General features: G+C 40.7%; 1 protein-coding gene across 2 annotated transcripts in view; it reads right to left on the bottom strand.

Annotated features, from left to right (window-relative positions):
• xrn2 (5'-3' exoribonuclease 2) overlaps positions 1–15,814 on the bottom strand; it is a 78,025-nt gene that overhangs the window by 44,349 nt on the left and 17,862 nt on the right. For both annotated transcript variants that reach the window (XM_078405600.1, XM_078405601.1), the window contains exons 4-14: positions 12,901–13,012; positions 11,940–11,998; positions 11,766–11,855; positions 9,759–9,831; positions 9,571–9,621; positions 9,283–9,440; positions 6,157–6,228; positions 5,935–6,068; positions 3,630–3,687; positions 3,435–3,542; positions 2,908–2,952 (exon numbers count right to left, since the gene is read on the bottom strand). In XM_078405600.1, coding sequence (XP_078261726.1) covers positions 2,908–2,952; positions 3,435–3,542; positions 3,630–3,687; positions 5,935–6,068; positions 6,157–6,228; positions 9,283–9,440; positions 9,571–9,621; positions 9,759–9,831; positions 11,766–11,855; positions 11,940–11,998; positions 12,901–13,012 — 960 coding nt within the window. The remainder of the gene's footprint in view (positions 1–2,907; positions 2,953–3,434; positions 3,543–3,629; positions 3,688–5,934; positions 6,069–6,156; positions 6,229–9,282; positions 9,441–9,570; positions 9,622–9,758; positions 9,832–11,765; positions 11,856–11,939; positions 11,999–12,900; positions 13,013–15,814) is intronic.

The following is a 15,814-nucleotide window of genomic DNA, read 5'->3' as shown; positions in this document are numbered from 1 at the left end:
ATATTCCTGTAATATATAGGAAGCTTTTAGCCCTTACACACATAATATAAAAAATCGAGCCCTGGAGAACTTGGCAACAAATGTTTACACCCATTAAGAAATACAAGGCATGAAAAACCAAATCAAGCAATCTAGGTGCAAATAAACCCTCAACCTAGCCTCAGCTTAACAAAATGCTGACTCCTGCAATACTTTTTGAAAAGGTGTCTTTCCCAAATTTAATTGCTCCCAAGCATAAACATCTGGACTCTGGATAATCCGATCAAATTAAAATTTTAAAACCTTTGCATCTCTACCAATATTATCACCCTAGAAGAAAACTTTTCATACATATGCACTGCTAAATTGCATCTGTGTATACAGGAAACTATATGAAGCAGTCAGCAGATTACTTTCATTTTGTTTTTAAAACATAAAATATTTGAGGAATATTATTGAGCAAAATAAGAAAATAGCAGAGAAGCTGATCAAATGCTTAGTCAAAGAGTTGGGAATCTAAGGAGCATCATAAAGGAGGAGATGGGAGACATGGCTGGGTTCAGGTATTGTACCAGACCTATGTATAACTTGATGTACATTACCCCTGCAAAAGTCTAGTTGGAGCAAGACATGGAAAGTACACTCAGTCAGGAAGACAACATTTAGGGAGTGGGGGGGGGGAGGCCAGGCAGTCTTTATTCATCAGTCATAATGCCAATGATGGCAATATAGCCATCCACGATAACCACATATATTTCATTAGCCTTGTTCATAAGCGAGGCAGAAAAAAGAGGCAATTGGCATTGAATTGGATGAGTAATGGATAAATATTTCAACTGACTGCCTGAGAGTTTTAAAGACCCTCTGAAAAAACCCCACCTCAAATCCAACTTTTGTGGGCGGCCCAGTGGATCAAAATTCTCCCACAAGACAAAACATTTTCTAACTCGTTCAGGATGAACATTATAAGTTTCAATCTAATCTTTCTGAATTCAATGAATACAAGCCTTGGCTACGCGCAACCTTTCCTACAAAGCAACCTGCCCAATCCAGGCTAGTAAAACCTCCAAAATACTTCCATGCCATAAGAAAATCAATTCTGCATGAAGTACTTAAATGAGCCTGCATGTGATTGAGGGAATGTCTCACTAAAGTCCCATATAACCGAAGTATAAGTATACAGGAATACAGGGGTTAACTATTTTCTAAATGGGGAGAGAATCCAGAAATCAGAGGTGCAAGGGGATTTGGGATTACTGGTTCAGGATTCCCAAAAAGTTAATTTGCAAGTCAAACCGGTAGCAAGGATGGGAAATGCAATGTTAGCATCTATTTCAAGAGGGCTAGAATACAAAAACAGGGATGTACTGCTGAGGCTCTGTAAGGCGCTGGTCAGGCTGCATTTGGAATATTCTGAGCAATTTTTGGTTAAATATCTGGGGAAGGATGTACTGGCTCTGGAGAGGGGCGAGAGGTTTGCAGGCATGATCTCAGGAGTGATAGGGTTAACGTATGATGAGCATTTGATGGGCCTGTACTCGCTGGGGACCTCATTGCAACTTACCAAACAGTGAAAGGCTTGGGTAGAGTGGATGTGGAGGGGATATTTCTGTGCCGACTCTGATTATTATCAACCAACTGACCGGGAACGCGAACTCGACATTTCCACTAGTGGGAGAGTCTAGGACTAGAGGTCATAGCCCCAGAATTAAAGGACGTTCCTTTAGGAAGGAGGTGAGGAGTCATTTCTTTAGTCAGAGTGGTGAATCTGTGGGATTCTTTGCCACAGAAGGATGTGGAGGCCAAGTCAAAGGATATTTTTAAAGCAGAGACAGATAGGTATCTGGGGTTATGGGGAAAAGGCAAGAGAATAGGGTTGGGAGGAAGAGATAGATCAGCCACAATTGAATAGCGGAGTAGACTTGATGGGCTGAATGGCCTAATTCTACTCCTATCATTTAGGACCTTACAATCTCCCAACATTTGTATTCGAATTGCTCAGCAGTAGTTCATAACATTTATAACTTTGATATCAAGATTCATGTGCATTGAAGACCTCTTCATTCTCTCACCATTTAGATAACATGCTTCTTTTTACACATTTACAGCCAGTATGGATGATTTCACATTATACTCCATTTCCAGACCTTTGCCGACTAATCTGTCCCTTAGTCGCCCCTTAATGTACTACCCACAACCTTCTTTTCCATCTATCTATTCTTCATCAGCAAATTCAATGTCTATATTAAAGTAATTTATACAAAAATTGTAAAAAGTCAACAATGTAGAATTTGAATATATTGATGTGCTCTTTTCACAACAATCCCAAAATACTTTACAATTAATAAAGAACATTTGAAACAGGATCACAGTTGCATTTTTTAAATGTAGCAGCCAATAATCATACAGAGAGCTCACACAAGCTACTATGCAATAATAATCAAATAATCTGTTCTCAGGAACGCTGACTGAAATAAACAAAAGATTTTTTGATATCCACATGTGAACAAATAACCTGTCAATGTAACATTCCATCTTAAAATAGTTACACCTCCTCATTTCCATTACATTGGAACACAGATTTCTGAAATAGGGATTGAATCTACATTCTTTCAACACTATGCACTTGGACAGGCCTTAGACTTTGTTAACATGAATTCTCTGAAATAGTTAAGTTGAGCATTTTACTATGGGAAAGCAATATCTATTTCAAAGAGCACAGTATTGAAAAACTTGTGAAAATTTCTAGTTTCTAAAACTAAACAAGTGAGGGATATATTTAACCAAAATTAAAATGCACCGATTACCTCAGCAGTTACAATGAGAACATTTTAGCCAATAGAATTATTTTGGGTTAAATTGTTAGCATTCTTAAAAATCCAACAAAAGTTAATATCACTTCTGTGACACAATCAGGAAATGACTTACTTTCATCCTCTTGTTTTTTTCCTTCTGCCTTCTTCTGAATGACACCTGTAAGTAGATTTCAAGTAGATTTGACTTGTAGGTTTGACTGAAAAATATCTATTTACAGAAGCTTAATTCCTTCAAAGCACTTTTGTTCTACAATCTTGAGTATTTGCATTCAAAATGTATGCTCACTCCAGAATTGAGAGCAGAGGATTTAGACCCAGAACACCATTGTTCAACTGTTCCGTTTGTTGAAGCCTTGATACCCATTTTACACCCAAGTTTCATAACAGTGAAGCAGACAGAACCTTTTTTATGCCAACTCACTGTTAAAACATCCCCATTAAAAGATTTTCTGTAGACTTTTACAAACTTGTGCAGTGATTTTTTACTGGTATATTTAATTAGTTATTCAATTTAATGCAAAAATATCTGAATAATTCCTCCATAATTAGATTAAATGTTACTTCCCATTATACTGTAAATACAACTATTGAGTAACATATCTTTAACATAAAATAGACCTAAAACTTGAATCAACCTACATCATCCTCTCTTCTCTTCTTAAAGATATTATCCTCAGCTTCTCCAACTGCAGTCATAATCATCTGAACACGTTCCAAGTTGACAAAACCATTCTCTGTGAGATATCCCTGTAAAGAAGAAGAATGTTTAAATTTCACCTGAATTTAACTTGGGAATGAAATACAGTGAGCGACGCTTTTTAAAATTGTACTTACTCCAGTCTTGTGTACTACATTCTTGTAAATCCCCACTAGTCGATCAATTGCACCTTCCCTAAGAAATAAGTAGAAAGTACCCAGCTCAGTTTCAAGAAAGAGATTAAGATTTCAGCCACCACATCTGAATACTCGTTAAAAACTTTGTCAATTTTACAGAAATGCATTTCAAAAAACACTCTCTCTCTCTCCCCATATCTACATATCCATAGAGGAGAGTCTGAAGAAGGGTCTCGACCCGAATCGTCACACAATCTTTCTCTCCAGAGATGCTGCCTGTCCCGCTGAGTTACTCCACATTTTGTGTCTACCTCCAATATATCTATATGCATATCTATATCTATCTCAATGCAGTTGGGGGCTAACTTATGTTTTGCAGCTGTTTGATATATTCCAGGGTTCATGAAATCTGAAAGTAAAATGGAGGGCAGAAGAATCGTGGCCCTCGCGGGCAGTGCTCTTACTACCACTACTTTGAGGCCATTGGTTTTGATATTCATATTTGATCTTAATGAGACTACATTTTGAGAACATAGTGAAACAATTATGACACTCTTAACAATCGGGAGCATAAGACAGTAAGAGTGAACATGAACAGCAAACCCACGTCCCCAAAATTGATCAGATGCCAACATAAGAGGTGGGGAAGATGCTGGAGTCAATTATAAAAGACGAAATTACGGAGCATTTGGATAGCAGTAACAGGATCGTTCAGTCAGCATGGATTTACGAAGGGGAAATCATGCTTGACTAATCTTCTGGATTTTTTTTGAGGATGTAACTAGGAAAATTGACAGGCGAGAGCCGGTGGATGTAGTGTACCTTGACTTTCAGAAAGCCTTCGACAAGGTCCCACATAGGAGATTAGTGGGCAAAATTAGAGCACATGGAATTGGGGTTAGGGTACCGACATTGATAGAAAATTGGTTGGCAGACAGAAAGCAAAGAGTGGGGATAAATGGGTCCCTTTCATGGCAGGACCAGTGGGGTACTGCAAGGCTCGGTGCTGGGACCACAGCTATTTACAATATACATTAATGACTTGGATGAAAGGATTAAAAGTACCATTAGCAAATTTGCAGATGATACAAAGCTGTGAGGAAGATGCTATGAGGTTGCAGGGTGACTTGGACAGGTTGTGTGAGTGGGCGGATGCATGGCAGATGCAGTTTAATGTGGATAAGTGTGAGGTTATCCACTTTGGTGGTAAGAATAATAAGGCAGATTATTATCTGAATGGTCAAGTTAGGAAAAGGGGACGTACAACGAGATCTGGGTGTCCTAGTGCATCAGTCACTGAAAGGAAGCATGCAGGTACAGCAGGCAGTGAAGAAAGCCAATGGAATGTTGGCCTTCATAACAAGAGGAGTTGAGTATAGAAGCAAAGAGGTCCTTCTGCAGTTGTATCGGGCCCTAGTGAGACTGCACCTGGAGTACTGTGTGCAGCTTTGGTCTCCAAATTTGAGGAAGAATATTCTTGCTATTGAGGGCGTGCAGCGTAGGTTTACTAGGTTAATTCCCGGAATGGCGGGACTGTCATACCTTGAAAGACTGGAGCGACTAGGCTTGTATACACTGGAATTTAGAATGATGAGAGGGGATCTTATCGAAACATAAGATTATTATTAAGATGGACACGTTGGAGGCAGGAAACGTGTTTCCTATGTTGGGGGAGTCCAGAACCAGGGGCCACAGTTTAAGAATAAGGGATAGGCCATTTAGAATGGAGATGGGGAAAAACATTTTCAGTCAGAGTTGTAAATCTGTGGAATTCTCTGCCTCAGAAGGTGGTGGAGGCCAATTCTCTGAATGCATTCAAGAGAGAGCTAGATAGAGCCCTTAAGGATAGCGGAGTCAGGGGGTATGGGGAGAAGGCAGGAAGCCATGATCACATTGAATGGTGGTGCTGGCTCGAAGGGCCGAATGGCCTACTCCTGCACCTATTGTCTATAAAGCTTCTCCTCAAACGGTTTACATAGAAAAAGCAGCAAATACAGTTGGAATTGGATATAAAGATTTTTTTAATTTATTTGATGCAAATTTTGCTCTACCAGCCTTCTTTGTTAATTGCCTCGGCCAACATACCAGACGTTAACAGAATATACTGAGCGATAATATCTTAAAACTGGAGTAAAAAAGATCAAAATTATTTTGATAATGCTCATTTGAGGTACTCCAAATTGCTTGCATGTTGTCAAGTCTCCGGGGGAGAAAAAGCTCCTAATTCAGAAATTACATATCCTCGGTAAATCAATGTCAACAGCAATAGAAATCAAGGGATACTCCCATTTTTAAATCAGCATACCTAATTTCCAGCGAAGGCAGATGAGGCAGGAAATCATTTCCCACAAAGAAACACATGAAAACCCAGTCATCAATGCTCCTCTCAAAATCAAATGTGAAGGGCAGACTTGCCATCGTCAATTCCTTTTCCAGGTACTGGTAATTGAAAAAAAGTATTTCATCATACTCTACAGCAAACATTCAATACTCTTTATCAATTTAAATATTTCTTGAATTGACCTACCTCACGCAGTACAGGTAATCGGATAAATATGAACTCGGTTTCTGAACCACTCGGAGCAGCAAACTGGTCAAACTAAAGAAAAAATAAACCAAAGCATGAATTTGAAACGGAAAATCCATTGGGTCCAATTCAAAATACATTTTCCAACTAAGACCACAATTATTCTTGCAATTGTTACCCCAACCCACTGGAATGCTACAAATCGCTGATCTCCAATTTTCTTCTCTCCATTTTTGGCACCTATGCTGTCTAGATGACAAGCCCTGGGATTTAGCGCATGCTCTATAATCATAAAGCATTCATAAAAGCCCACTTCAACAATTTGGCCATCTATGGAATGTTGGCCTTCGTAACAAGAGGAGTTGAGTATAGGAGCAAAGAGGTCTTTCTACAGTTGTACCGGGCCCTGGTGAGACCGCACCTGGAGTACTGTGTGCAGTTTTGGTCTCCAAATTTGAGGAAGGATATTCTTGCTATGGAGGGCGTGCAGCGTAGGTTCACTAGGTTAATTCCCGGAATGGCGGGGCTGTCGTATGTTGAAAGGCTGGAGCGATTGGGCTTGTATACACTGGAATTTAGAAGGATGAGGGGGGATCTTATTGAAACATATAAGATAATTAGGGGATTGGACACATTAGAGGCAGATAACATGTTCCCAATGTTGGGGGAGTCCAGAACAAGGGGCCACAGTTTAAGAATAAGGGGTAGGCCATTTAGAACGGAGATGAGGAAGAACTTTTTCAGTCAGAGGGTGGTGAAGGTGTGGAATTCTCTGCCTCAGAAGGCAGTGGAGGCCAGTTCGTTGGATGCTTTTAAGAGAGAGCTGGATAGAGCTCTTAAGGATAGCGGAGTGAGGGAGTATGGGGAGAAGGCAGGAACGGGGTACTGATTGAGAGTGATCAGCCATGATCGCATTGAATGACGGTGCTGGCTCGAAGGGCTGAATGGCCTACTCCTGCACCTATTGTCTATTGTCTATAACAGTGTCTCAATGTGCATGAGAGCATTTGATACTGTGTAAATTCCAGTCACAGTTTCATATTTCAACATGATCTTAATGGCCCATCTAGGCATTCCAACCACGCAACAATTTTATTTGTATAATTTGCTGAAGACCTTGAAGTGCCAACTAAATGTGTAAGAAGGAACTACAGGTGCTGGTTTACACCATAGACACAAAATGCTGGAGTAACTCAGCGAGACAAACAGCATCTCTGGAAAGAAGGAATGGGTGACTTTTCGAGTTGAGACCCTTCTTCAGATTGAGTCAGGGGAGAGGGAGACACGGAGATGAGGAAGGGTAAGGTGTGAAAACAAGTCATCAAAAGATATGCGGTTCAAGCAAAATGTAGAATAGATCATTGTTAGCGACAGAAGTCAGGAGGCCAATTCACTGGATGCATTTAAAAGAGAGTTAGATAAGAGCTCTAGGGGCTAGTGGAATCAAGGGATATGGGGAGAAGGCACGCACAGGTTACTGATTGTGGATGATCACAATGAATGGCGGTGCTGGCTCGAAGGGCCAAATGGCCTCCTCCTGCACCTATTTTCTATGTTTCTATGTCTCCCCAAATTCTACAAAGGTCCCAATGGACTGGAGAACAGCAAACATGCAATAATATGCTCCTCAAAAAGGGTAACTATAGCAAAACTATAGCTATTCAATTAATAATTGTGGAGTATATTTAGGAAATTATAACACAGTTTCACTTGATTAGTCAGTCAGGTTGTGCAGTGGTGCAGCTGGTAAAGCTGTTGCCTCACCGCACCGAGACCATCCTGATCACAGGTGCTGTCTGTGTGGAGTTTGCATGTTCTCCCTGTGACCACGTGGGTGCTCTAGTTTCCTCCCACACCCCAAAGCAGTGCAGGTTTGAAGGTTAATTGGTCTCTAAATTGCACCTTGTGTGTAGGGAATGGATGCAAAAATGGTATAACAAAGAACTTGTGCAAACTGTGTAGGAAGGAACTGCAGATGCTGGTTTAAACTGAAGATAAGACACAAAAAGCTGGAGTAACTCAGCGGGACAGGCAGCATCTCTGGAGAAAAGGAATGGATGATGTTTCGGGTTGAGACCCTTTTTCAGACCCGAAACATCACCATTCTTTCTCTCCAGAGATGCTGCCAGTCCCGCTGAGTTATGCCAGCTTTGTGTCTAGCTTGTGTGAACTGATGATCGATCATTAGCGTGGAATCGGTGGGCCAAGGGGCCCATTTCCAAACTATATCTTTCAATTTCAGTTCAACGTGCTTTTACAAAAGGGAAATCAGATTCACCTAATTTATTAAGTTCTTTGCTTTTACATAACGCACGGGGCACATAACAGGGAAGCTAATACGTAAGGGGTGTAACGCATTTGAATTTCCAAAAGGCAAATCATACAATGCCACAGGAAAGGGTTTGTGAAGATGATCGTGGTATACAAACACAAAATGGAAAGCTGGTTAACAGACAAAAAAAATAGTAGGGATAGAAGGATCATTTTTAGATGGGCAAACCATAACAAGTAAAATTTCTAAAGTTCTTACAACTGATATTAGTAACGGATTAAGGGTCCGAACGAAATGCATCCATGTTTCCTAACACAAAGATAGATAGGGGATCTGTGAGAAAAGCAAGAGAATAAAAAGCTCTGATTTTAAGCAGCAGCTGCAAGTCACTTGATCCAGTCGTGGAGAGCGAAAACAAGTCCTTTGGCCCTACCCATCCATGCCAACCAAGGTGCCCCATCTAAGCTAGCTCCATTTACCCATATTTGGCCCAGATCCCTCTCAACCTTTCCTATCCATATCATTTCTTCACTTGCAAGAAATTCAGTTTTCCATACATCACAACAAAGAGAATAAGAGAATGTTATTTAAATAGTGTGAGATTTTCTGAAATGCAAAAGCCTGGGAGCAAGAACAAGTATCTTGACATTTTAATACCAGAGCTGACATTTGTTAATGTTAGTTAATGTTGTTACCCAATTTACAGCATCACAAATAACCCCTTATTTCTTCAATCCAAATCATTCCATATTTTAGAAATGCAGTGAATATCAGCTCCCAGTTATATTGAAAAGTGATTTTTATGAAGCATAAATGGTAACAGTTTATCATTAAAGGAATTTCACTGAATTTACCTCTCCCTGCTTCTCTTTTGGCAAACCCTGGCAATCGTTGATTTCATGACCGACCTGGGCACAAAGAGGACATGGTCTTGGCTGGTTTGGCTTGAACTCTTCTCTGATTATGGTGAAGCTCACTTCATGAGTTGCCAGTCCTAACATGATAAGATCAGCTGTCCAAATAACAACAGGATTAGCATTATTTTATTGGCCATTTGTATCAAGTAATACTGAAAGGTGAACTTGACATTTTAACAGGATTAAATCTACATTGTTCACATGAGGTGAATAAGAACCACTGACCATCAGCTCCACACAAGCAATGCCGAGTGTTTGGATCATGGTTTGGCTGAGCTGCAAGATAAAAATTAACAGTTGTAACAAAATACAATCAATGCTTCTCATGTACCCTGCCCCTCCTCCCAACCACGCGCGCCCCCCTACTCCACCCCACGAAACCACCATCCCCAATAATAAAGCAGCACATGTACCTCGTTGTCTCCTTATATAATCCATGATCTTGTGTTCACCCTCACCAGGAACACTTGCATCCGACAAAAGCACCTAAAAGCAATCCAAATATTAAAACAAACTAATTTCTGTATTGATGGTATTAAGATCATTAGCCCACAGAAGGTTCCTCGCGTTATAGATGCAAAGTTGGTGCTTTTTAAAAATAGAGACACGCATCCATTTTGAATGATGCTTTCACTCTAAAATAGTGCACATTTCGAGACAATGGCAGTATCATACAGTATTTTAAAACGTACACCAAGATGGGCATTAATCAAAATTTGGCATCGCACTTTTGAAAACTAGTCACAATTTAGTACTTGCTGTTTAAATTAGTTAAATCAAAATACTGGGCAAATATCTAAACAGTTCTGATTCATTATAATGCATTTAGGTGCTCTATGGCAGTGGCAGAACATGCAGTCTAGTTAGCCCAATTGTACTGGAAATTATACCACAAGTAGGGAAACTGGCTTATTTAAATATCTATTTGTGGGATCTGCTTGGAAACACAATGCTGCACTTGAAATTCATTGTTGCACTAATAGATTTAAACTATTTGGCTTGTGCATAGTTGGGACCATTGTCTGAGCTGTTCACAAACTGTCAGTATAAACCTGCGCTTCACTTTCTGGTGTGTAATGTGAACCATTTGGCTTAGAAGCAAGTGTGATACCAGTAATGTTCAATAACCAAAGCATCAGGTCAACGTAAATTGTATCTGGAGGTTGTAGCAAAATAGCTGATCACTACAGTCCAAGACAAAATAAGATATAATGATGAATGGTTACAACAATGTAGATCTCATGTTGCAATGGCCAATGGCTTTTTCTGCAGTAGCCATGGGTCAATAAATGCCACCTTATTACAGTTTGCAAAGAAAGATGTTCTTTGGACAACTGAAAAAGATTTTATGTCCTGTGTATATGACTGGCATTCTGGTGGATGCTGGCAGTGCATCTCTAATGTTAACTGGTTTGTAATGCCCGATTTCCAAAAGCAACCCAATTACCATCTTTTTAACTCAATTGCTGACTTTGATGAGATTTTACAGCTTGCTTTCAGATACACCAAGATCCTTTCCAATACCAATTCTTTTTTTGGAAAAGAATGTGCTGGTGAAATCATGTACAAATTGTAACCTTTATTACAAGCTAGATTTTGTTATCATAAAGTTCCAAAGCAACAAATTTAGTTTAATTGTGGAAAATATAGTGACAGTAAGAATGGTAATGATGTGGCGGCTCCCAAGGGTCGGGCCATACCAATACCGACTGGTCTAGGGGGGCGATCCTTTGCTACGGATATAAAGGACGAGGTTTTGGGCGCGATTTTGTTCTGGCAGACTTGCGGTCTAGTAAACGCAATAAAATCAAACCTCCCGAAATACCCGGCTCCTCGCCTTTATTTCGGGCCTTTTTCGACGCGCCACAATGATATCCAATTTGAAAAAAGTGTAGAATGTTGTAAAGATTAGGAGCAGTATACTGAAACAGTATCATCAAAAAGTAAAAAATACAACCGATAGATTGAGAAATAATGCATAAACAAGGACTGCAGATGCTGGTTTACAAAAAGACACAAATTGCTGGAGTAACTAAGCGGGTCAGATAGCATTTGTGGAGAAAATGAATAGGTGACGTTTTGGGTGGGGACTCTTCTTGATTAGTTTTGGAGTAAGGCAAATTAAAAGATTCAAGCATGGTTGATCATCCATTACTATTGAATAGTAAAGCAGACAAGGTCTGAATGGTCCGTTCTTGTTCCCACTTTTTATCATCTTTTTTTACTCCCAATTTAAAGAGCATTATAAATGCAAAATGGTATGGATTGAAGATTTTCATACGACAAAATTTGACCCGCTTAGTTACTCCAGCAATTTGTGTCTTTTTGTAAACCAGCATCTGCAGTCCTTGTTTATGCATTATTTCTGTAATATCCTGTAATTATTCACATTATTAAAATTAAAATGAGCCAACACTCACTGTTAAGTCTTTCCATCCAGGATCGCTATTTAGGCGATCGGCAACATAGTATCGTAGGCACTGTGCCAGGTTGTCCATGAATTCTGTTCCCTAGAATAAAGATTTCAATGATAAAACCGTAATATCATATCTGCACTGAAAATTCATGTCCATTCTCTGATGAATAATACTTACAGGAGTAATGCAGTTGCTGTCAAACCGTTCTTTAGCTTCATCTGAAGGAAGATGTCCACCTGCAAAAATACAACAAAAATCACAAAATGTATTCGAAAACCATCTGCATGATCACTCCCCCAAATGCTGTGAAATTCATGTCTAATTTCATTTTGTTGATAGCAAAAAGGAGAAACAAATGCCATCATCACAAGCAAATTACAAGTTCCAATAAGATCTTTGAAAGGAGAACAGTAAAAGTATGCTAACAAATCCATTGCTGCATTTCACTCCATCCCAAGGACCATTGTAATCTCCCAGTCCTCCCTTTCCTGCATCCATTAAAGCATTCCACACACTGGCAAGGGATCACGAGTTGGAACGTGGGATTAATCTAGTTCATCTTTGACCACCATGGACATGATAAACTAAATGGCTTCCATCTGTAACCAAAGCTTTTTATGATTCCACTAGACTGAGGTGAACCCATTGGGTCCAAATCTCTCCTGCGGGCCTCTCCTGGGGCAACCCTCCCCCAGCTGACGATCCAGCGGGCCCAGCAACCCTTTCCAACTGATGAAGCCTGTTGCCGGGCGGAGAGTGTCTCCCGGGGACGTGGGGGGGGGTTAGGGGGGACAGGGAAGGGGAGAGGGTGCCACTCACCTCGGCCCCATGCCGCCAGCGCTGCAGCCAGTATGAGCTGTAGACCCAAAGCCTCTCCTGCATTGGTCTAGCACCCACCCCTCACCCACTCCACCACCCCCTTAAAACTTCCCAAAACATCTCCTGCATTGGTCTAGCACCTCCCCCCCCATATCTCTCTCCACCCCTCCCCCCCCATATCTCTCTCCACCCCGCCCCCCCCCCCTTTGGCATTGACAAGCTACCTGAAATAGCTACCTGGAATTGCAGAATGGCCAAATAGGTGCCAGGGACAGATCGTACTCCCGATTCTATTTCTCACAACAGAATTATGGCATACCTTTAGAAAGCACTTCTTCCCTCATTCTTTTCTTCTCCTCCACGAGCTCTACTCCTTCTTTCGATGCTCGGAAACGTCTAGATCGCTGTTGGTTCATTTTGGCACGTGGAGCCTAAAACAGTCAGTCTGGCCGTTACAAGTATTCTCATGACTTAAGCTACAGTGCCCTCCATAATATTTGGGACAAAGACACATCATTTATTTATTTGCCTCTGTACTCCACAATTTGAGATTTGTAATAGAGAAACAAAAATCACATGTCGTTAAAGTGCACATTGTCAGATTTTAACAAAAGCCATTTTTATACATTTTGGTTTCACCATGTAGAACTTACAGCAGTGTTTATACATAATCCCCCCCCCCCTTTAAGGGCACCATAACGTTTGGGACACAGCAATGTCATGTAAATGAAAGTAGTCATGCTTAGTATTTTGTTGCATATCCTTTGCATGCAATAACTGCTTGAAGTCTGTAATTCATGGCCATCACCAGTTGCTGGGTGTCTTCTCTGGTGATGCTCTGCCAGGCCTGTATTGCAGCCACCTTTAGCTTGTGCTTGTTGTGGGGGCTAGTCCCCTTCAGTTTTCTCTTCAGCGTATAAAAGGCATGCTCAATTGGGTTCAGAGCGGGTGATTGACTTGGCCACTCAAGAATTGACCATTTTTTAGCTTTGGAAAAACTCCTTTGTTGCTTTAGCAGTATGTTTGGTATCATTGTCTTGCTGTAGAATGAGCCGCCGGCCAATGGGTTTTGAGGCATTTGCTTGAACTTGTGTAGATAGGATGTGTCTATACACTTCAGAATTCATTATACTACTACCATCAGCAGTTATATCATCAATGAAGATAGGTGAGCCAGTACATTCAGCAGCCATACATGCCCAGGCCATAACACCCCCACCACCACTGTGTTACACAGATGAGGTGGTATGCTTTGGATCTTGGGCAGTTCCTTCTCTCCTCCATACTTTGCTCTTGCCATCACTCGGCTATCAGTTAATCTTCGTCTCATCTGTCCACAACACCTTTTTCCAGAACTGTGGTTGCTCTTTTAAGTACTTCTTGGCAAACTGTAACCTGGCCATCCTATTTTTGTGGCTTACCAGTAGTTTGCATTTTGCAGTGTAGCCTCTGTATTTCTGTTCATGAAGTCTTCTGCAGACAGTGATCATGACAAATCCATACCCGACTCCTGAAGAGTGTTTCTGATCTGTCGGACAGGTGTTTGGGGGTTTTTCTTTATTATAGAGAGAATTTTTCTGTCATCAGCTGTGGAGGTCTTCCTTGGCCTACAACAGTTTTATTCTTCTTTCTCAGTCTCATAACACTAGCAAGTTTGCGGATGACACAAAGCTGGGTGGCAGTGTGAACTGCGAAGAAGATGTTAGGAGGTTGCAGGGTGATCTGGACAGGTTGAATGAGTGGGCAAATGTGTGACAGATGCAGTATAATATAGATAAATGTGAGGTTATCCACTTTGGCAGCAAAAACATGGAGACAGATTATTATCTCAATGGTGTCAGGTTAGGTAAGGGGGAAGTGCAGCGAGACCCGAGTGTCCTTGTACACCAGTCACTGAATGTTAGCGTGCAGGTACAGCAGACAGTGAAGAAAGCTAATGACATGTTGGCCTTCATAACGAGAGGATTTGAGTAGAGGAGCAAAGAGGTCCTTCTGCAGTTGTATAGGGCCCTGGTGAGACCACATCTGGAGTATTGTGTACAGTTTTGGTCTCCTAATTTGAGGAAGGACATCCTTGTAATTGAGGCAGTGCAGCGTAGGTTCACGAAATTGATCCCTGGGATGGCGGGACTGTCATATGAGGAAAGATTGAAAAGACTAGGCTTGTATTCACTGGAGTTTAGAAGAATGAGAGGGGATCTTATAGAGACATGTGAAATTATAAAAGGACTGGACAAGCTAGATGCAGGAAAAATGTTCCCAATGTTGGGCGAGTCCAGAACCAGGGGCCACAGTCTTAGAATAAAGGGGAGGCCATTTAAAACTGAGGTGAGAAGGAACCTTTTCACCCAGAGTTGTGAATTTGTGGAATTCTCTGCCACAGATGAATTTGATTGGATGAATTTAACAGAGTTAGATAGAGCTCTTGGGGGCTAGCGGAATCAAGGGATATGGGAAGAAGTTGGGCACAGGTTACTGATTGTGGATGATCAGCCATGATCACAATGAATAGCGGTGCTGCCTCGAAGGGCCAAATGGCGTCCTCCTGCGCCTATTTTCTATGCTTCAATAATGGCTTCTTTGACTTTCATTGGCACAACTTTGGTCCTCTTTTTGATAAACAGCAATAAAGTTTCCAAAGGTGATGGAAAGACTGGAGGCTGAGAGCTCTCTTATACCTGCATTAAGGAGACAATTAAACAAACCTGAGCAATTACAAACGCTTGTGAAACCATGTGTCCCAAACATTATGGTGCCCTGAAATGGGGGGGGGGGGGGGGGGGGGACTATGTATAAACACAGCTGTAATTTCTACATTGTGAAACCAAAATGTATAAAATCACCCTTTAATAAAATCTGACAATGTGCACTTAAACCCACATGTGATTTTTTTTATTTTTATAAATCTCAAATTGTGGAGTACAGAGGCAAATAAATAAATGATGGGTCTTTGTCCCAAACATTATGGAGGGCAATGTATATTCAATTCTACCATGTTCTAACTAGTGGGGGTGGGTGATTAGAGGAGAAAGTAGGATATTTTGTAGGATGTATTGTAATATTTATGCAACTCCACTATATTTATGCAGTTACCTGCAGTTTAAGCCCTAATTATTTATGATTGCTAAATTCAACTTTATAATCTCAAACCCTGGTTACAAGCTGTACCTGTGTGCATGGCTATTCATTGTTTGCATTATTTGTTATATACTATTACTGTAAAGGATAATTTG

Source organism: Rhinoraja longicauda, chromosome 9, assembly GCF_053455715.1.
Source record: "Rhinoraja longicauda isolate Sanriku21f chromosome 9, sRhiLon1.1, whole genome shotgun sequence".
Lineage (NCBI taxonomy): Eukaryota > Metazoa > Chordata > Chondrichthyes > Rajiformes > Arhynchobatidae > Rhinoraja > Rhinoraja longicauda.
Note: the sequence above shows the minus strand (reverse complement) of the source record. Positions and strands in the feature narration are given on the sequence as shown.